The 22,646-nt window shown below is 43.3% G+C and overlaps 1 protein-coding gene across 2 annotated transcripts in view; it reads right to left on the bottom strand.

The window, feature by feature from the left end:
* Positions 1-20,056, bottom strand: part of HUS1 (HUS1 checkpoint clamp component) — a 30,049-nt gene extending 9,993 nt beyond the window's left edge. Inside the window, exons 1-6 of one of the 2 annotated variants that reach the window (XM_089917945.1) lie at positions 19,858-20,056; positions 19,115-19,242; positions 18,838-19,014; positions 10,193-10,300; positions 8,877-8,951; positions 4,569-4,668 (exon numbers count right to left, since the gene is read on the bottom strand). In XM_089917945.1, the coding sequence (XP_089774071.1) occupies positions 4,569-4,668; positions 8,877-8,951; positions 10,193-10,300; positions 18,838-19,014; positions 19,115-19,242; positions 19,858-19,909 (640 nt within the window). In that variant the 5' untranslated portion in view covers positions 19,910-20,056. The remainder of the gene's footprint in view (positions 1-4,568; positions 4,669-8,876; positions 8,952-10,192; positions 10,301-18,837; positions 19,015-19,114; positions 19,243-19,857) is intronic. The other variant, XM_022593226.3, reaches the window with a different exon arrangement.
* Between the last annotated feature and the right edge of the window lie 2,590 nt (positions 20,057-22,646).

Genomic DNA, 22,646 nt, shown 5'->3' with positions numbered 1-22,646 from the left:
TAAATGGATTAAATGCTCCCACCAAAAGACACAGACTGGCTGAATGTATACAAAAACAAGACCCATATATATGCTGTCTACAAAATACCCACGACAGACCTAGAGACACATACAGACTGAAAGTGAGGGGATGGAAAAAGATATTCCATGCAAATGGAAACCAAAAGAAACCTGGAGTAGCAATTCTCATAACAGAAAAAAATAGACTTTAAAATAAAGACTATTAGAAGAGACACAGAAGGACACTACATAATGATCAAGGGATCGATCAAAGAAGAAGATATAACAACTGTAAATATTTATGCACCCAACACAGGAGCACCTCAATACATAAGAAAAATACTAACAGCCATAAAAGGGGAAATCGACAGTAACACATTCATAGTAGGGGACTTTAACACACCATTTTCACCAATGGACAGATCATCCAAAATGAAAATAAATAATGAAACACAAGTTTTAAATGATACATTAAACAAGATGGATTTAATTGATATTTATAGGACATTCCATCCAAAAACAACAGAATACACATTTTTCTTAAGTGCTCATGGAACATTCTCCAGGACAGATCATATCTTGGGTCACAAATTAAGCCTTTGTAAATTTAAGAATATTGAAATTGTATCAAGTATCTTTTCTGACCACAATGCTATGAGAATAGATATCAATTACAAGAAAAGATCTGTAAAAAATACAAACACACGGAGGCTAAACAATACACTACTTAATAACGAAGTGATCACTGAAGAAATCAAAGAGGAAATCAAAAAATACCTAGAAACAAATGACAATGGAGACAGGATGACCCAAAACCTATGGGATGCAGCAAAAGCAGTTCTAAGGGGGAAGTTTATAGCAATACAATCCTACATTAAGAAACAGGAAACATCTCAAATAAACAACCTAACCTTGCACCTAAAACAATTAGAGAAAGAAGAACGAAAAAAACCCCCAAAGTTAGCAGAAAGAAAGGAATCAGAAAGATCAGATCAGAAATAAATGAAAAAGAAATGAAGGAAACGATAGCAAAGATCAATAAAACTAAAAGCTGGTTCCTTGAGAAGATAAACAAAATTGATAAACCATTAGCCAGACTCATCAAGAAAAAAAGGGAGAAGACTCAAATCAATAGAATTAGAAATGAAAAAGGAGAAGTAACAACTGACACTGCAGAAATACAAAGGATCGTGAGAGATTACTACAAGCAACTCTATGCCAATAAAATGGACAACCTGGAAGAAATGGACAAATTCGTAGAAATGCACAACGCTGCCAAGACTGAATCAGGAAGAAATAGAAAATACGAACAGACCAATCACAAGCACTGAAATTGCAACTATGATGAAAAACCTTCCAACAAACAAAAGCCCAGGACCACATGGCTTCACAGGCGAATTCTAGCAAACATTTAGAGAAGAGCTAACACCTATCCTTCTCAAACTCTGCCAAAATATAGCAGAGGGAGGAACACTCCCAAACTCATTCTACCAGGCCACCATCACCCTGATACCAAAACCAGACAAGGATGTCACAAAGAAAATTACAGGCCAATAGCACTGATGAACATAGATGCAAAACTCAACAAAATACTAGCAAACAATCCAATAGCACATTAAGGGGATCATACACCATGATCAAGTGGGGTTTATTCCAGGAATGCAAGAATTCTTCAATATACGCAAATCAATCAATGTTATACACCATATTAACAAATTGAAGGAGAAAAACCATATGGTCATCTCAGTAGATGCAGAGAAAGCTTTCGACAAAATTCAACACCCATTTACGATAAAAACCCTCCAGAAAGTAGGCATAAAGGGAACTTTGCTCAACATAATAAAGGCCATACATGACAAAACCACAGCCAACATCGTCCTCAATGGTGAAAAACTGAAAGCATTTCCACTAAGATCAGGAACAAGACAAGGTTGCCCACTCTCACCATTCTTATTCAACATAGTTTTGGAAGTTTTAGCCACAGCAATCAGAGAAGAAAAGGAATTAAAAGGAATCCAAATCAGAAAAGAAGAAGTAAAGCTGTCACTGTTTGCAGATGACATGATACTATACACAGAAAATCCTAAAGATGCTACCAGAAAACTACTACAGCTAAATGTTGAATTTGGTAAAGTAGCAGGATACAAAATTAATGCACAGAAATCTCTGGGATTCCTATACAGTAATGATGAAAAATCTGAAAGTGAAATCAAGAAAACACTCCCATTTACCACGGCAACAAAAACAATAAAATATCTAGGAATAAACTGACCTAAGGAGACAAAAGACCTGTATGCACAAAATTATAAGACACTGATGAAAGAAATTCAAGATAATACAAATAGATGGAGAGATGTACCATGTTCTTGGATTAGAAGAATGAACATTGTGAAAGTGACTCTACTACCCAAAGCAATGTACAGATTCAATGCAATCCCTATCAAACTACCACTGGCATTTTTCACAAAACTAGAACAAAAAATTTCACAATTTGTATGGAAACACAACAAAACCCATATAGCCAAAGCAATCTTGAGAACAAAAAACGGAGCTGGAGGAATCAGGCTCCCTGACTTCAGACTATACTACAAAGCTACAGTAATCAAGACAGTATGGCACTGGCACAAAAACAGAAATATTGATCAATGGAACAGGATAGAAAGCCCAGAGATAAACCCACGCACATATTGTCACCTTATCTTTGATAAGGGAGGCAGAAATGTACAGTGGAGAAAGGACAGCCTCTTCAATAAGTGGTGCTGGGAAAACTGGACAGGTACATGTAAAAGTATGAGATTAGAACACTCCCTAACACCATACACAAAAGTAAACTCAAAATGGATGAAAGACCTAAATTTAAGGCCAGAAACTATCAAACCCTTAGAGGAAAACATAGGCAGAACAGTCTATGACATAAATCACAGCAAGATCCTTTTTGACCCACCTCCTAGAGAAATGGAAGTAAAACAAAAATAAAAACATGGGACCTAATGAAACTTAAAAGCTTTTGCACAGCAAAGGAAACCATAAACAAGACCAAACGACAACCCTCAGAACGGGAGAAAATATTTGCAAATAAAGCAATGGACAAAGGATTAATCTCCAAAATTTATAAGCAGCTCACGCAGCTCAATAACAAAAAAGCAAACAACCCAATCCAAAAATGGGCAAAAGACCTAAAGAGACATTTCTCCAAAGAAAATATTCACATTGCCAAGAAACACATGAAAGAATGCTTAACATCATTAATCATTAGAGAAATGTAAATCAAAACTACAATGAGATATCATCTCACACCAGCCAGAATGGCCATCATCAAAAAATCTGGAAACAATAAATGCTGGAGAGGGTGTGGAGAAAAGGGAACACTCTTGCACTGCTGGTGGGAATGTGAACTGGTACAGCCACTATGGAGAACAGTATGGAAGTTCCTTAAAAAACTACAAATAGAACTACCATATGACCCAGCAATCCCACTCCTGGGCATATACCCTGAGAAAACCATAATTCATAAAGAGTCATGTACCAAAATGTTCATTGCAGCTCTATTTACAATAGCCAGGAGATGGAAACAACCTAAGTGTCCATCATCGGATGAATAAAAGAAGATGTGGCACATATACACAATGGAATATTACTCAGCCATAAAAAGAAATGAAACTGAGTTATTTGTAGTGAGGTGGATGGACGTAGAGTCTGTCACACAGAGTGAAGTAAGTCAGAAAGAGAAGACAAATACCGTATGCTAACACATATGTATGGAATCTAAGGAAAAAAAAAAGGTTATGAAGAACCTAGGGGTAAGACAGTAATGAAGACACAGACCTACTAGAAGATGGACTTGAGGATACGGGGAGGGGGAAGGGTAAGCTGTGACAAAGTGAGACAGTGGCATGGACATATATACACTACCAAATGTAAAATGGATAGCTAGTGGGAAGCAGCCGCAGAGCACAGGGAGATCAGCTCGGTGCTTTGTGACCACCTAGAGGGGTGGGATAGGGAGGGGGGGTGGGAGGGAGACTCAAGAGGGAAGAGATATGGGAACATATGTATAACTGATTCACTTTGTTATAAAGCAGAAACTAACACACCACTGTAAAGCAATTATACTCCAATAAAGATGTAAAAAAAAAAAAATGAAAGAAAGAAAGAAAAACTTTTTACTTTTTAATACACACACAAAAAAAGCAGGAGAAAATGAGTGTCATCTACATGTCTAACTCCACCCCACGTGAGAAACTACAATCTTTGGGAGAAGGCACAGGATGTGAAGAGCTGGAAGGGCTCTTGGAGACTGAGCCCAAGCCCAGGTTTTATGGATGAGGAACGAGGGAGCCCCAGGGCTCACCCTTCAGCCACTGGTGGAGGCACAGCTCCTCATGCCCAGGAGGCTCACCTGCCCACCACAGTGCAGTAACAAGTGATCCAGCCCCATTATTTGTTCCCTTCCCAAGCATGAAACACAGGCACCCAAAGTTCAACCATTTTCCATCTACAGACCTCGGTATGGTATGTCATCTGAAACAATTTATCAAAAGCAAAACATAACCCAGCAGGAAACTTACCTAATGGAGGATTTCCAAGATCTTTAAAATGAGTTGTAACACATACTAGTTCAGTTTCTATTTTCAAGTTCAATTCTCCATTTAGGTTTGCTTCAATAATCTGCAAATTGAGTATTTTACAGTGTTACGAAAAGGAAAAAGGAAAAAAAAAAAGTGAACACCAGCTTCCAACAAACCAGGTGACAAGGTAGCCCCCCCAGACCCAGGGCACTCCTGACAGCACCAAGCCCCACATGGCATCAGCAAGAAGACAAGGTCTGAGAGCCAGAGACTCAGAAATCCCCGGAGAGCAGCCCTTCTGCGTGCAGAGCGCCATGGGAAGACCTGAGAACAGGTGGGGCTGGGGGTCCCTGCTAGCAGCTCTGACAACACAGACACTGTGTGACTCCTGCAAAACGGAGGGAGGAGAACCGGAAGAGAACGTGAAGTTAGAAGCTCACCACCTGCCTTATTTTATTTATTTTTTTTGCAGTACGTGGGCCTCTCACTGTTGTGGCCTCTCCCGTTGCGGGGCACAGGCTCCGGACACGCAGGCTCAGAGGCCATGGCTCATGGGCCCAGCCACTCCGCGGCATGTGGGATCTTCCCGGACCGGGGCACGAACCCGCATCCCCTGCGTCGGCAGGCGGACTCTCAACCACTGCGCCACCAGGGAAGCCCCACCTGCCTTATCTTTATAAATGGACCAAACCATCTATTACAACTGCCAATTCCACATAATCAGAAAGCCTTCAGAATATCAGGAGAACATAACCATCTACCTGAAAAATAAACTCAGACATTGGGAAGTGAGATTTCCAAATTCAGAAAGGCCCGAAGATGCCGTCAGGTGTCCAGGACTCCAACAAGCTGCGGGGACCCGTGGCCGCTGGGCTTTCCACACTCAGAGGACAGCTGGGCTTGGTGACCAATTGCCGTGGCCCCTACCGGCCACACCTCTCCCCGCCCCAACAGTGCCTGGAACTTCTCCCAAGATCAGAGGGGCCCTTTCCTTTCAAGCTCTGCCCTCCACCAACCAACAGGGTCTATAAACGGGACAGAATCTAGAAATGAAGTTCAGAGAAAGATACAGGTACCACGACATGATACAGGTACCAAGATTTGGGCAATCTGCCCAGGGCACGCTGCATTTCGCCTTTTACCGTTGGTATCTGGCCATCTCTAAAGCCTGGCAGGTCTTCAGAAAGCCCGTGCAGCAGCATGCAAGCCAGCATTTTGCTCAACCAACAATGCAAGAGGCCACCGAGCCGCCGCAGGTGATGGTGGTCATCTGGCCGAGGAGCCATTCCAGAGGCGCGGCAAGAGGGGCAGAGGCCATGGGTGAGCGGAGCACAGCCTGCTCCGCAGGGCTCAGCTGCAGCTAAATCTCACACAGATTTACTTCGGAGTGTCACCTAGTAGACCTTATTCTTGTTCCTTAAAATCAGTGAACTCTGAATAGTTTCCATCCTAGTAACAAAATCAAAAAATGTTTTTAACTTGAGTGAGCTCTCATTTCTAAGGCTTTGACGTTACACAGAAAACAGCCTCTACATTTCCTTGCTGCGTCATCTAGTAAACGTACCTCTGAATGAGAAGAATTCATTATTCTTTCACTACCCAGAAACACACGGTGATGTTTCTAAGCCTGCTCTCTTATCTGGACACAATACTTGACTGAAATATGTAAAACAATCCTTGTGCTTACTGGGACTCTAAAGCTAACACATAACACAGGCCCGTCTGCTTTGAGTAAGCACACACTCAGTATCTACCTGTAAATTCTCCCCGCTTTTGAAAAACAGGTTTTATATAAGTACAGATTTATTCAGGAAGGCAGCCTGCAAGGTTCTAGATTCACTCCAGACTTGAAACACTCACAACTTTCTTCACATCCCCACCGCCTGAGTGATCAAACAGTAGCTCCACGCCTCTGACCACACCCGGTGCCTGGTGTGGGGCAGCATTCAAACAGGACTTGCCAAGGGAGTTCACGAGCGACACTCTGAACACTGGTCGCCGTGTTTATTTTGTGAGCGATGGCCAGAGTATTAGCCACATCAACATACTTTGCTTCTTAGGGACTTGGACAAAGTCTTACCTCTTTCGGAGATTCCCCAAATGATAATTACCCACCATTTACGGAAGAGTGGCTAAACGCACTGGGAACCTAACATAAGTGATCTCGATTCACAAAAAGTCACAGAGCCACTGTGACAGTTAGGCTGCCATTCCCGTGCTGGATAACACCCAGCACCGGGGCGCACCACTCAGCGGGGGGCCCAGGGTGGCTGCAAGGACTCGGCTCCTGTGAGGCTGAGACAACGTGTAAGGTGTAAGCAACAGAGCACTGCTCCGACCACCAAGCACCGCCGACCCACATGTCCACCACAGCAACAGCATCCCTGCGCGCCCGTCAGAAACTCAGGCTGACCCCACCGCAGACCTCCTGAACCAGAACTGGCATTTGGTTAGAGGGGATCCCAATGCCTTAAAACCTGGCGGAGACTCCTGTCAGTCCATGCCTGTTTTTTCTGTTCCTACCTGAGTCGTACACGCAACCCACCCCCACGGGCCACGTCTCTCATTAAAGGAAGTAAGGTAAGGATGGCATCTCATCAAGGGCCGCTGGGGCATCTGACGGGACAGGGATATTTTTAATGTGTTAAGTCCTAGTCATTTTCCTTAGTTCTCTTGTCTGTAATCTTCAGACACAGAATTCTGGTTACTCAAGTAGATCTCGTTATGCATTTGGCTACTCCAACTTTCCATATGCTTGATAACTTTCCCCTTAGTATTTCACAGTGCAGTAGCCACTTCCACAAAATTCTGGCTTTTAAACACTCCAGGGAAGAGAAAAACACCTTTGATGATTTTATCTAAGCGACTTTGCTGACTCATTTCCCTTGGACCAAAAGAACAAACAATCGGATCCTTGGCTTACTCGCCCTGCCTTTTCTCCCCTGGGCCTCTCGAACCTCTCTGGAGGCCCCCAGGGTATCCTCAGAGGCAGCTCCCAGCCTGACAACTGGGTCAACATCAAGGCAGGCAGAGCAGAACACCCACGTCTGCCCAGGACACACTGCTTCCTCCGAAGCCATCCTAAATTAAAGTGAAATCTATAAAGATGAAGTCATGGAAGAAAATTACTCTCAAGCGAGCACACCTGCGGCAATAAAACAGCCCATCGACGTTTTCTAGGCTTCAGGAAACTTTTGTAATTCCAAAGATCTCTTGAAGCTAAGTTTCATTCCAGGTCCGTGCGCAAACACCTATCACCCACGTGCTGACTGGCAACCCCACAGTGGGTGGCTGTCACGCAGAGACGGTTAAGACAATTTCCCTTTTCAGGAAGCTGCCACTTTAGGAGGGGTTCCCAGGTGCTAGCAGGTAACTTATGTAGTGCTGAACAGAGCAGCTCGGCAGAGGAGGGGCTTACAGCCAGTGTGGTGGTAGAAGGTCTGGGAATTCTGATGAGCAGTGAGAAGGGCCAAGTGCTTTCCAGGGGACAACGGGAGAGAAGCAGCCAAGTGTGAACGGCAGAGACGGGGCCTGGGAAGAACCGGTGCTGCGGGGATGGACAAGAGTCTAGAGGGGTCCTGCAGGGAGGGGGCAGCCATGTGGCAGGTAACCGGCCTGCAGACACCGAAGAGCAAAGGTTTCACCAGGTGGACAGGGGTTTCTATAATGAAACATCCAGGGACACAATCGAATGAGTTTTGGGGGTGAGTGAAGAACTCAGGAGAACCCTAGGAGGGAAGGAGAATGACCCACACGATCCCCCAACACTGTCACTGTCACATATAGCGTTTCATGACATTGGCAGAAAACCTTCACAGAAGAAAACAGGGAAGTAAACATGACCCTCGACCTGACCTAAGAGCTGCCTACAGGAAAAGGGGTGTGTCCTAGGGGATCTCCGTCCTGGGCTCACAGAGACATCTGGCAAGTAGAGAGGCCAGCATCAGTGATCATAAGAAAATATGTACATTATCAGATAAAACATGTAATATGCTGTCCAGAACATATGGAAAGAAAGCCAAAACTGTTGAATATATCCTTAACATACTATTAATATAGATATGAGGGACTAGGGCAAATGCGAGTGAGGAAAGTTGAGAAGACCTGAGCAGGTTGCTACGGGCACCTGTAAAACTGCAGGCTCTCAACAACCAGCCAGGCCCCCAGAGCCGGGGGGTGAGGGACGCCCCACGCGGACACCACATGGTGAATGGCAGGGCACCAAGACTCCATCAGACGAGGCTCCTCCCAGGACACGCAGCCGAAACCACACACTTGGGAGCTCTTTTCCAAGGAGTTAGGACTTACAAGGTGATTGCTGATGTTTTTCATCTTCTCCACAATGCTCTTCATAGTCTTCAAGACTGGTAAATAAATACTAACCTATAAAGCAAATGAGAAAAATCAGGAGTATTAACACATTGACATAACATGGTCAAGTACTGACAGGTGCTCATTACCTGTTCGCAATGTGTGTACGCTTAAAAGCTCTGGAATCTTGTTTTTAAATTGCCTGAATACAGGTCCTTTTTAAAATATAAAAAGAAAAGCAATTTTACAACTTCACTCAGTCATGCCTGCCTCTGGTGACATCAGTGACCATGTCCCTGTAGGCATTCCCTGCTTCCAAGACTGCAGCCCTGCAGCCAAGATGCCCTGCACGTGCCCCAGGGGACTAAGGCTCAGCACCGGGGGAGGCCGTCCTCCAGGGGTTCACACCCAGGCTCAAGGTCCGCCTCCTACCCTGTGCAGAAACACTGGGGGCCAGTCTCTGCAGCAGTGCCCAGACTGGGTTGCAGCAGTACTTGGTACAATGCTGGCTTTTTCCCAGCAAAGATGTCTTCTAGCAAAAGCCAAGTAAATATTCCATTCGCTGTATTTTCATGGTCTCTTCTTCAATACATCATGAGCAAGAGTTTGACCCTTGGGCATCATCTTTACTTCCAGTGGCTCTGGGACTCCTGTCAGGAGAACTAAAGCAGGCTCTCCCACACACCCCGGGCATCACTCCTTACGAGACAAAGGAAAAAACCACGTTCTGTGAAACCCAAGCTGGCACCTAGGACCGCTACTCCCGATAAATGTGATGGTCCTCCAAAATACTACCTTAGTTTTACTTAAGCATTATTATTGGGCAAGACTTTCTCTCTCCTAACTGTAAAGAATGTGGCATTCCTATTATGTAAAACGCTACTTTAGGATGTTTTATGTGAACAACTAAAGACAAATACTGCAAAATTTTTTTTTTCTGGGAGTGTCCTTTAAAAATGACTATCTCTTGGGCTTCCCTGGTGGCGCAGTGGTTGAGAGTCCACCTGCCGATGCAGGGGACACGGGTTCGTGCCCCGGTCCAGGAAGATCCCACGTGCCGCGGAGCGGCTGGGCCCATGAGCCATGGCCACTGAGCCTGCGCGTCCGGAGCCTGTGCTCCACAACGGGAGAGGCCACAACAGTGAGAGGCCCGCGTACCGCAAAAAAAAAAAAAAAAAAAAAAAAAGACTATCTCTTTTCAGGCACTATACAACTTTCAAATAAAACCTACGGCAAGACTTTATCTAAGGTCAGAGAATTCAAATCACACCATTTAATACGTGGTGAGTGACAGGACGCCAGGCATCACTCACGTCAGCGTCCGGGACCGTCGGTTCTTGTAAGTCCTTCCACAGTTTTCGAGGAATAACCTTTACAGGGATGTCATGTGTCACAACACGACTACTGCTTGACACGGATAACTGCCAACAGAAAAATTAAAAATTATTTGTATCATCCTGTCAACACTTAAAAAAAAGAACTGAAAGACTAAAAAAGTTGATACCAAATCTAAGTGGAATGTTCTCAATTCAACAAATATTTATGGTGTGCGTATCCAGCTTGGGGTCCTGTTAGGAGCTGGGAAGTGTGGTGAACAAGAATAAGATAAGGTTCCCTCTGTTCCAGAGGTACAGGTGGGTAAGGAAGGAAACACAAACTATACAAGCTGGGTGCACTACATATAATCACTACAGATTTGAAGAAAGCAAAACAGCAACCAGGTGAGCGTGTGAGGAGGGTCTTAGAGTGGGAAGTCAGGAAAAGCTTCTCCGAGAGGTGACGTTTCAGATAGGACCAGAACAAGGACGAGCTGCCAGTCATGGGAAAATAGAGACGAGGGAGACAGTGTTCTCCCAGGCAGGGAGAAGAGCAGTGTAAAGTCGTGAAGCACAAGCTGACTTGCTATGCAGAAGCGACCAAGAGACCGTTCTGTGTGCACAGGACACTCGTGTGCTGCTGGAAGGATAAAACTCGACCTGTCTATGTGCATGGGCTCCTCTGAGACTCCACAGACCAACATATTCTGCACTTTAAGAAAGAAAAGCATGATATGTTAATCTCTTACTTTTCCCTAAGTAACTTTAGAACCACACCACACTTATATTGTGAGGTGAAATACAGATTAGCTCTGAGAACTGCGTGACTGCAAAGAGCTGAGAAAAAGGAAGGAAGGTTGACGAAGAGAGTGATCAAGACAGTGGAGGAGCAGCATGCGGGCTCACCACCTCCCACAGATGCATCAGAACTACATCCACATGCAGAACGGTGCTCACAGGACACCTACTGAGACCTGGCAGAAGACCTCAGGCTTCAGAAAGGGCGAGAAAACCTCCACGCAACTGGGTAGGACAAAAGAAAAAAGAACAAAGCAGAGAGGGGAATTGGGATGGGGCCTGCACCCCAGGGAGGGAGCTGTGAAAGAGGAAAGATGCCCACACCCTGGATGTCCCCTCACAGGCAGGGAGATCAGCCTGGACAGAGGAGGAGCTGTAGAACCTTGGAGGAGAATGCAGCAACCAGTTTACAGAAGGCAGAATGGAGAAAGACCTGCACACACGGGAGATGCCACCGCCCTGCACTGCCCAGCCTGAGACACGTGTCTGCGGGGGCGGGTGGGGGCTGGGTGCTGAAGTGCAGGCTTCGGAGCTCAGACCCAGGGAGAGGACTGGGGTGGGCTGCCTGAAGGGGCTGGAGTGTGGTGTGGCCACAACCAAGGACGTACCTGGGCCCGCCAGAGAGGCAACGTGCCACTGTTGGAGGACGTGTGAAGGGAGGGGCGGGGCCGCCACAGGAGCTTCCTTCCACGTGCACACGCACTTTCAGGCAACACAACACCACCTATATGAGTCCCAGGGACGGGCGTGAGCCACCACTGCCGCTGAGAGTGTCAGGAGTGGGCGCCAGCTGCCACTGCCATCGCAGGCTCCAGGAGCACGTGCAAGCCGCTGCAGGCTCTGGGAAGACACATGAGCTTCTGTTGTGGGCTCTGGGTGGGCAGGTGCCAGCCGCCGCCACCGCTGAGAACTCCAGGAGGGGGCATCAGCTGCCCTCACTGCTGCGGCTCCGGGAACATGCAAAAGCCGCCGCATCTGCACACTCCCTATCAAGGGGGTAGTGGCCAACACACGCTGAGGAGCGGCAAAAGGCATCCATACTAAAAGCAGCCCTCACACCAAAACTACTAAACCTACACAAGCTACACAGGGATACTCCCGCATATAAATAGCCTTCTAAGACCACAGTTGGTAACTGTTTCTCCTAAGCTCAGAGAAAGAGAAATACAAGTAAAATGAAGAAGCTGAGGAACCACTCCCAGTTAAAAGACAAAGAGAGAATTCCCCAAAGGAACAAACAATGAAACAGACTTCTTCAGTCTAACAGAGAAAAAGTTCAAAAAGGTGGTGATGATAATAGTGAAGGTATTAAGAAAGGCTTTTGACAGAAGTGCAGAGTACTGTAAAAAAGAACTAGAGACAACAAGGAGGAGCCAAGAAAACTTACAAAATTAATTTGCCGAGATGAAAACTGAGCTCAAGGCAACGAATAACAGAATGAATAACATAGAAGAATGAAGTGGTAAGTGAGCTGGAAGACAGAATAATGGAAATCACTCAATCACAACAGCAGACAGAAAGCCAAAAGAAAAAAAAAATGAAAGCAAGATAAGAGATCTATGGGATAATATAAAGCATGCCAATCGATGCATAATACGGATTCCAGAAGGAGAAGAAAGAAAAGTGGATCAAAAATGTTTTGAAGAAATTATGGCTGAAAGCTTCCCAAACCTAAAGAAGGAAACATATATCCAGGTACAGGAAGTACAGAGGGTCCCAAGTAAGGTGAACCCAAACAGACGTACACCAAGACACAATTAAAATGGCAAAAGTTGGGCTTCCCTGGTGGCACAGTGGTTAAGAGTCCACCTGCTGATGCAGAGGACACGGGTTCGTGCCCCGGTCTGGGAGGATCCCACATGCCGCATAGCGGCTGGGCCCGTGAGCCATGGCCGCTGAGCCTGCGCATCTGGAGCCTGTGCTCTGCAACGGGAGAGGCCACAACAGTGAGAGGCCCGCGTACTGCAAAAAAGAAAAAAAAAAAACTGGCAAAAGTTAAAGAGAAGATTCTAAAGACAGAAAGAGAAAAACAAGGAGTTAATTACAAGGGAACCCCCATAAGGCTATCAGCTGATTTCACTATGGAAATGTTGCAGGCCAGAAGGGAGTGGCAAAATATATTCAAAGTCTTGAAAGGGAAAAAAATCTGCAACCTAGAATACTCTACCCAGCAAGATTATCATTTAGAATAGGAGGAGAAAAAATTTCTCAGACAAGCAAAATCTAAAAGAATACAGTGATACTAAACCTAGCCTAAAAGAAATATTGAAAGGTCTTCTCTAAATAGAAAAGAAGCAACAAGCTATAGGAAAGAGGGAATAACAAACGGAAAGTAAATCACTTAAGCCAACATACAAATTAAAAAGAAAAAAAAATTTTTTTAATCTATCTGTGAAAGCGATGATAACCACAACAAACTACAAAAGAATAAACATGAAGACGTAAAACAGGACATCAAATTTATAAAACGTAGGGGAGGAGAACTAGAAAATGTAGATTTTTTTTTAAAATGTGTTTGAGCCTACAATGACTATCAGTCTAAAGCAAGCAGATATAGAAAGGGGTTAACATACTTGAAAAGCAGGGTAACCACAAATCAACAACATACGATAGATTCACAAAAACCAAAAAGAACAGAACACAAGCATAAAATAAAAGGAATCAAACCACAAAAAGAAAAACAAGAAGAGAAATAAAGGAACAAAGAAGAAACATAAAATCAATTGGAAAACAAGGTTTAAAATGGCAATAGATACATATTTATCAATAATTTCCTCAAATGTCAATGGACTAAATGCTCCAATCAAAAGACAGAGTGGCGGACTGGATAAAAAAGAGCCTGCAATATGCTGCCTACAAGAGACCCACTTCAGGGACTTCCCTGGCAGTCCAGTGGTTAAGGCTCTGTGCTTCCACTACAGGGCACAGGTTTGATCCCTGGTTAGGAACTAAAATCCTGCACACAGCACAGCATGGTGTAGCCAAAAAAAAACAAACACTAGAGACCCACTTTAGGGCAAAAGAAACACAAAGATCGAAAGTGAGGGAATGGAAAAAGATATTTCATGGAAACAGAATTGACAAGAAAGTGGCAGCTGCACCACTCGTATCACACAAAACAGACTTTAAAACAAAGGCCATAAAGAAGGATAAATAAGCACAGTATATAATGATAAAAGGATCAATACAAGAGGAGGACTTTATACTCGTCAACATATATGCAACTAATATCAGAGCACCCAAATACATAAAACAAATACTAACAAACATAAAGGAAGAAACTGACAGGAATACAATAATAGTAGGAGACTTTAACACCTGACTTGCATCAGTGGACAGCTCTTTGAGACAGAAAATCAATAAGGCAACAGAGATCCTAAATGATACAACAGAACAGCTACACTTAATTGTTGGTTTTGGGACATTACATTAAAAAAAAAAAAGAAAACATTCTCTTCAAGTGCACATGGAACATTCTTTAGGACTGACAACATACTAGGGCACAAAACAAACCTCAACAAATTTAAGAGTACAGACATTATTTCAAGCATCTTTTCTGACCACAATGGCATGAAAATAGAAATCAACCACAGCAAAAGAAATGAGAGAAAAGCAATTACATGGAGACTAAACAACATGCTACTACGAAACCAATGGGTCAAGAAGGAAATCAAGAATGAAATTTAAAAATACCTTGTGACAAATGACAATGAAAACGCAACCATACAAAATCTAAGGATGCAGCAAAAGCAGTTCTTGGAAGTTCATAGCAATACAGGCCTTCCTCAAAAAACAAGAAAAATCTCAAATAAACAACCTAACCTACTGCCTAAAAGAATCAAAAAAAGAACACCACCTAAAGTCAGCAGAAGGAAGGAAATAATAAAGATCACAGGGGAAATAAATAAAATAGAGAGTAAAAAAATAGAAAAAAATCAATAAAGCCAAGAGCTGGTTCTTTGAAAGGGTAAACAAAATTGACAAACGTCTGGCCAGGATCACCAAGAAGAAAAGAGAGAGAAACCAAACAAAATAAGAAATGAAAAAGGAGAACTATCAACTGATACTGCAGAAAAAAACATGAGACTGCTATGAACAATTATATTTGAACAAATTGGACAACCTAGAGGAAATGGACAAGTTTCGGGAAACATACAGCCCACCAAAAGTCAAATCAAGAAGAAATCGATAATTTGAACAGACTGATCACTAGAAGTGAAATAAAATCTGTAATAAAAAAAAAATTCCCTACAAACAAAAGTCAAGGACCAGATGGCTTCACAGGCAAATTCTACAAAACATACAAAGAAGAACTTTTACAGATCCTTCTCAAACTCTTCCAAAAGACTGAAGAGGAGGGAACACTCCCAAAGACATTATATTAAGCCACCATTGACCCAGTACCAAAACCAGACAAAGATACCAGCAAAAATGAAAATTACAGGCCAATATCTTTGATGAACATAGATGCAAAAATTCTCAACAAAATATTAGCAAACCGAATCCAACAACATGTAAAAAAATCAGACACCATGACCAAGTGGGATTCATCCCAAGTTAACAAGAATGGTTCAACATACGCAAACTGATGTTATACACCACATCAACAAAAGAAAAGACTGGGACTTCCCTGGCGGTCCAGTGGTTTAAGACTCCATGCTTCCACTGTAGGGGCATGGGTTTGATCCTGGTCACGGAACTAAGTACCGCATGCCACACAGCACAGCCAAAAAATAAAAAAATTTTAAAAATTTTAAAAATTTAAAAAAGAACAAAAGAAAAGACAAAAACCACATGATGATCTCAATGGATGCAGAAAAAGCATCTGACAAAATTCAACATCCATTCATAATAAAAACTCTTACCAAAGTGGGTATAGAGGGAACATACCTCAACATAACAAAAGCTATTTATGACACACCCATAGCCAATATAATAACAATGAAAAGCTGAAAGCCTATCCACTAAAATATGGATAAATACAAGGATGCCCACTCTCACCACTTCTATTCAACATATTACTGGAAGTGTTAGCCACAGCAATCAAACAAGAAAAAGAAATAAAAGGTATCCAAATTGGAAGGGAAAAGGCAAAACTGTCATTATATGTAGATGACATGATGCTACACATAGAAAATCCTAAAGACTTGACACAAAAACTACTAGAACTGATAAATGAATTCAGCAAGGTAGCAGGATACAAGATTAACATACAGAAATCTGTTGCATTTCTTTGCACTAACAATGAAATATCAGAAAGAGAAAGTAAAAAAGCAAAAAACAAAAAAAAAACCTTTTAAAATTGCATCAAAGAAAAATACAATAAAATACTTAGGAATAAACCTTACCAAGGAGGTGAAAGACTTACATGCTGAGAACTATGAAACATTAATAAAGGTAATTAAAGATGATTCAAAGAAATGGAAAGATATCTCATGCTCTTGGATTGGAAGAATTAATATTGTTAAAATGGCCATACTAAGCAAAGCAATCTACAGATTTAATGCAATCCCTATCAAATTACCCATGACATTTTTCACAGAACTAGAATAAATAACCTTAAAATTCATATGGAACCATAAAAGACCCAGAATTGCCAAAGCAATCCTGAGGAAGAAGAACGAAACAGGAGGCATAACCCTCCCAGACTTCAGACAATACTACAAAGCTACAGTAATCAAAACAGCATGGTACTGACACAAAAAACCAGCCATATGGATCAATGGAACGGAACAGAGAGCCCAAAAATAAACCCACACACCTAGAGTCAATTAATCTTTGTGACAAAGGAGGCAAGAAAATACCATGGGAAAAAGACAGCTCCTTCAGCAAGTGGTGCTGGGAAACTTGGACAGCTGCATGTAAATCAATGACGTTAGAACACACCCTCACAGCATACACAAAAATAAACTCAAAATGGCTTAAAGACTTAGAAGTAAGACATTGACACCATAAAACTCCTAGGAAAGAGCATATGCAAAACATTCTCCGACATAAATCATAGCAACATTTTCTTAGGTCAGTCTCCCAAGGCGATAGAAATAGAAACAAAAACAAACAAATGGGATCTAATCAAACTTACAAGCTTTTGCACAGCAAAGGGAACCATAAATAAAACCAAAAGACAACCCACAGAATACGATAAAAGATATGCAAATGATGTGACCGACAAGGGATTAATTTTCAAAATATACTACAATGAGGTACCACCTCACACCAGTCAGAATGGCCATAATTAAAAAATCTACAAATAACAAATGCTGGAGAGGGTGGGGAGAAAAGGGAACCCTCCTCTACTGTTGGTGGGAATGTAAGTTTTGGTGCAGCCACTATGGAGAACAGTATGGAGGTTCCTCACAATACTAAAAATAGAATTACCATATGACCCAGCAATCCCACTGCCGGAAATATATCCAGACAAAACTATAATCCAAAAAGATGCATGCACCCATATGTTCATAGCAGCACTATTTACAATAGCCAGGACATGGAAACAACCTAAATGTCCATCGACAGATGAATGGATAAAGAACACGTGATATATATAAACATACAACGTTATAATACTCGGCCATAAAAAAAGAATGAAGTAATGCCATTGCAGCAGCATGGATGGACCTAGAGATTATCATACTAAGTGACTGAAGTCAGAAAGAGGAAGACAAATACCGTATGGTATCACTTGTATGTGGAATCTAAAACATAACACAAATGAACTTACCTTCGAAAGAGAAACAGACTCACAGACATAGAGAACAGGCTTGTGGTTGCCAAGGGGGAGAGTGGGTGGGGTAGGGATGGACTGGGAGTTTGGGGTTAGCAGATGCCAACTATTACATACAGAATGCATAAACAACAAGGTCCTACTGTATAGCACAGGGAACCATATTCAATACCCTGAGATAAACCATAGTGGAAAAGAATATTAAAAAAAAAGAATGCATACATATGTATAACTGAGTCACTTTGCTGTACAGCAGAAATTAACACAACATTGTAAATCAACTATACTTCAATTAAAAAAAAAAGTGGAGAAATCCTCTTCCATAAAGAGCATTGAACTGAATACAACACTCACCCGAAAAATAAAGTCCACAAATCACAAGGAGGAGAGGTGCCAGGACGAGGGAAGGCCAGGGAGGAGGCAGCACTGGCGCTAAAGGAAGTTAAGGCTTCAAAGAGTAAGAGGAGAGACTCCAAGGAGAAGACCCAGCATCCCCAAAGCCTGGGAGTTGGGAAAGAACGGGACACACCTGGGGAACCACTCAGAGGGCAGGTGTTTGCAATTTGGCTCTACAATGGGTTGGGCCACATGTCAAGGGCTTCGGACAGTAAGTTGGAAACGTGAACTTCATTCTGTGAGCAGTGACAGCCTGTGGGGTACATGTGTCCTGAAGAGAGCTGCGCATTGGATTCATCTGGTAGTAGCGTGGAAGAAAGTTGTATTCCTCGAGAACCAGAGGTCATTTTAAAGGTGTCAGCAACAGAGGCGTGGGAGAAGGGAGGGACACACAAATGCTTCAAAAGTGAAAACAGAGAAACCATGGTTTCTAGACTAGGTGACAAAACCTGTAAAAGAAATGGAGATGCTGGGATACGCAGATAGAGAAGAAAGACGCAGAAGTGTTATTTCATAGGAAAAGGAGTATCCTCGTTGAATATTATGGGATCACAATGCTATTTAAACATGAGGAGGACATGACTCCAAGGGAAAACAAATACTGACCTGCAGATCTTTCATTTTAATAAAACCGATTAGCTTTCCACATACTGTTAGAAAGCCTAGGCTTATAACTACTTTTGAATCCTCTGGGAAGTTTCAGAAACGCTCCCGTCGTACTCACCAGCTCTATAGAAACTGTGAGGCAGGGAAAGTGTTTATTAGTCAGCTTGATTTTCAAAACTCGGGCATTCTGGGCAGTTTTCAAGGCTCGAGATAAATTTTCCGATGTTAGCTCTAAATAAATCGCATTGTTTTCTGCGGAGACACCTTCCATTTGAAATTCGCTGAAGAAGTTCTCCTAAGGGAAGAAAAAGGGGGGACATCTGTGCTCTTTCCGGCGGCATTCGTGGCGGGCGAGGGTGGGGGCGGTTTGCAGGCCTCAGAGAGCCTCCGCTCACCTGCTCCAGTTCACACCACATGCTCACCCCTCCATTGGCCACCTTGTCAGAGAGGATGAAGTTCAACTTATCCGGGCTGATACGCAGAGTGCAGGTTTTGGCAAGCTTGGCTATCATGTTACTAACTCCTACAGCGAAGGATTCGAGTAAGGAATTACTAAGAAGCACGCCAAGTATCCCAGACGCTAACTTAGCTCGCAGAACTCCCAGTTCGGCCCGACGAGCTTGCCGGTGGGAAAATCACGTTTACGCTGGTACCCACCGGGAAGCCTTTAATGCCGCTGAGGTCACGCCAGCCTCCCACCAACCCTGCGCCGTTCACATCACCAGCCATCAGGGCTGGAATAAGGAAACCGCGATATTCGTAAGTGAACTGGCGCCTACCGGCCACCTTCATCCCTCCCACGTCCACTCGGGGCCGCCGGGTGCTGCAGGGATCGGGGCAGGGCCAGGCGCCGCAGGGGGCGGGGGAACCAACGGGGCCGGGCTGTGAAGGGCGGTCTGCGCCAGATAAAGGTGTCTGTGCCGCCAGCGGCCAGGTTAAGAAAAGACACGAGATAGGACTCAAACTGCAGGGACAACCCTCGGCACCTGCGCCCGCCCCATCCTCCAGCGGCCCGCCAGCCCAGCGCGCCCCCATCCTCCTCGCGGGGCCCCGGCCGCTTGCACTGCCCCTTCCGGGCCTCCCGCCCTCCCCTCTGCCCTCCTCCCCGCCGCCCTGGGCCGACACGGCCCCCACTCACGCGTGAAGTTGTTCAGACAGGCCGCATCCACGAGCTTAGCCCGAAACTTCATGGCGGGACGCAGCCCGTGCGGGGCGCCCGTAGGCGGCCGACTCCAGGGACCCCAGCCTTACGCTGCCCGCCGGAAACGCCACCGCTGGCCCGGGTTCCGCCTGGCTCGGCCGGACGCCAGCCGCTGAGGGGAGGAGGGCTTTCGGGTCGCGCCCCTGGGTGACGCAACCTCTGCCGGAAGTGACGCGTCCTCCGCCCGCAGGTACCGGAAGTGGTTCTGACGATTTGGAGTTTGACCTCCGTGATCCCTATTTCCAGTTCTCTTTTACAACATGAGAAATAAAACCAATCCCTTATTTATAAAGTATTGAGTAGAGTTACCGCTTAAATACACACCTCTCTGGGGTAGGGGAGCTTTAGAACCTCCCTCGGCTCAGACGTTCGCACTAGTACCCCAGCGGTGCGGGACCACGTTGGATGATGCTGTGAAATTGTTTCAAATTTAAACTTTTAAACTGTGCAAAATGCAGGATGTTTAAAGAACACTGATGTTAAGTGGTAATTTTGTAGTCTTATCTCAAGATGAACTTCACTAAAGCCTGTTAAAAAAATCGCACAGCAGAGGGGCTTTCCTGGTGGCGCAGTGGTTAAGAATCCGCCTGCCAATGCAAGGGCCATGGGTTCGAGCCCTAGTCCGGGAAGATCCCACATGCCATAGAGCAACTAAGCCTGTGCACCACAACTACTGAGCCTGCACTCTAGAGCCTGCGAGCCACAACTACTGAGCCCACGCACCTGGAGCCCATTGTGCTGCAACTACTGAGCCCGCGTGCCACAACTACTGAAGCCCCCACGCCTAGAGCTGGTGCTCCAACAACAAGAGAAGCCACCACAGTGAGAAGCCCCCGTGCAGCAAGAAAGACCCAATGCAGCCACAAATTAATTAATTTAAAAAAAAAATCTCACAGCACAAATGATATAAATGATGTGGTAGAATTTTGAAAAACAAGACGAGAAATAGAACAATTGTCTCCAACTTGGTTTTTCAGAGACAAGATTGTCCCTGTTAAGAATGTTTTATTTTTAATGTGCTTTGCAAATAGAAACCTACAACCTTGTTTTTACCTTGGTGTATAGAATCAAGATATGATAAACAGCAATAACAGATCCTTTTAAAAGTGCAAAATATGAAAATTACAAGCAGTTCTGCCTATTTTAAGACTATAACACAAGGTAGACTCCAATCTACATTGTTACAAGTGTTTGCCAAGCCAAACGTGATTAGTGTCACATTTAAATTTTTTAGTAACAAAACATGCTTTTTAGTGCTTCACAAGTTAATTTTAAAATAGATAAATCACTAAATGAGGTGGTTGCTATGGAGGTCATGAATATGATTAAATACTAAGTAAGCTTTGTAAACAATGTTTCATAATATATTGATATTTACTTCAAATCACTTTTTTTTGCCATAAAATAAAAAACCCGATTTGTTTAGTCATAACAACAACAATGGTGTTGGGTGTTGTGGGGAAAATTGTCTAACCATGGATGATGAGTTGTTTTGTTCAAGAGGAAAAAAATTAAAGCTCTTTGGCAATATTAACCAAAAAAAAAAAAATATTTTTTAAACTTCCTAAGAAGATACGTCAGTATACATTCTGCACAAAGGCCCAAATAATATAGGGAATTTTGACCCAACAAATATAAAATTAAGTTGAAATGATCTTTTCTTGAAAGATAATAGGAATCTTATGTTTTCTTGAAGTTTTCGTAAATAGGTTTGGCAAATTAATAATTCAGGCTAAGCCTGTCATTAGGACTCAAGTGCTATTGTTACCTGGTTCCCATTCTTGAAAGAGTAGCAAAGATTGGTGATCCAGAAACTAGATAATAGTCTTTGGTACAGGGAGAATTGGCAAGCTTAAAGCATTTGAAATGATTATAAATGTATTTGGATCAATTTTACCAAAGTAAACTAATTCATATTTTGATATCTCTCTAATTATAGGTATTAGTTGATAATCAATACATACTTAATGAACTGAGTTGAATTTCATTACACTAATGAGGCTGTGTCTCGCTTCAATCTTTTGGACCTTTTTGCTATGGTTTGCTCTGTGCCATACCATCTCTCAGAGAGGCATGCCATCCTGGATCCATCTTTATTTATGAAGGTCATAATCCATACGATAATATGATTATAAATCAATAAAAATGGACTTTTTGCATGCTTCTTAGAAAAAATAATAATTCAATAATTTCAGTATTGATAATTAAATATATTGACACTACTTCCTTACATTTCTTCCAAACGTTTTGAAGGCAAGGAATGAGGTCACCAGAGCTCTCTAGAAACCTGTGTGGTACTGAGTTTTCTAATGCAATGTGTAGTCATATTGTTGTCTGTCTAGCTAATACATAGTCTTCTAATGTATATGATTATAAGATCCGGGGAGCAGTGTTGATGTTATTCATTATGTTTGTTTATTGTGCAAGGAAATGCCCTCATCTTGAAAACGGAAATACAATGAGTGAAGCATACAAAACATCAGTCAGGGTGTGGAGCTGGAAGTAAGGAACTATCCTCTTTATAGCTGCAGAGATGGTAAACTCCACCTAGATAAGTATCATGCATTTAGTAGCTGTCACCCAAAGCTGCATCTGCCAGTGTCTGTCAGGTGCCTGCTTCCCCCTGCAGTCCCAGGGGAAGGCTATTTGCAGTCCTATCGTTACCAGTTAATGTTGGAAAAATTACCCAAGGGGAAAGATACTGGCATAGCTCAGAGGTTCTACAT

The sequence above is a fragment of the Delphinapterus leucas genome, chromosome 9 (assembly GCF_059928025.1).
Source record: "Delphinapterus leucas isolate spDelLeu-1000000601 "Yukka" chromosome 9, BTC_Dleu_Yukka2, whole genome shotgun sequence".
Taxonomy (NCBI): Eukaryota; Metazoa; Chordata; class Mammalia; order Artiodactyla; family Monodontidae; genus Delphinapterus; species Delphinapterus leucas.
Note: the sequence above shows the minus strand (reverse complement) of the source record. Positions and strands in the feature narration are given on the sequence as shown.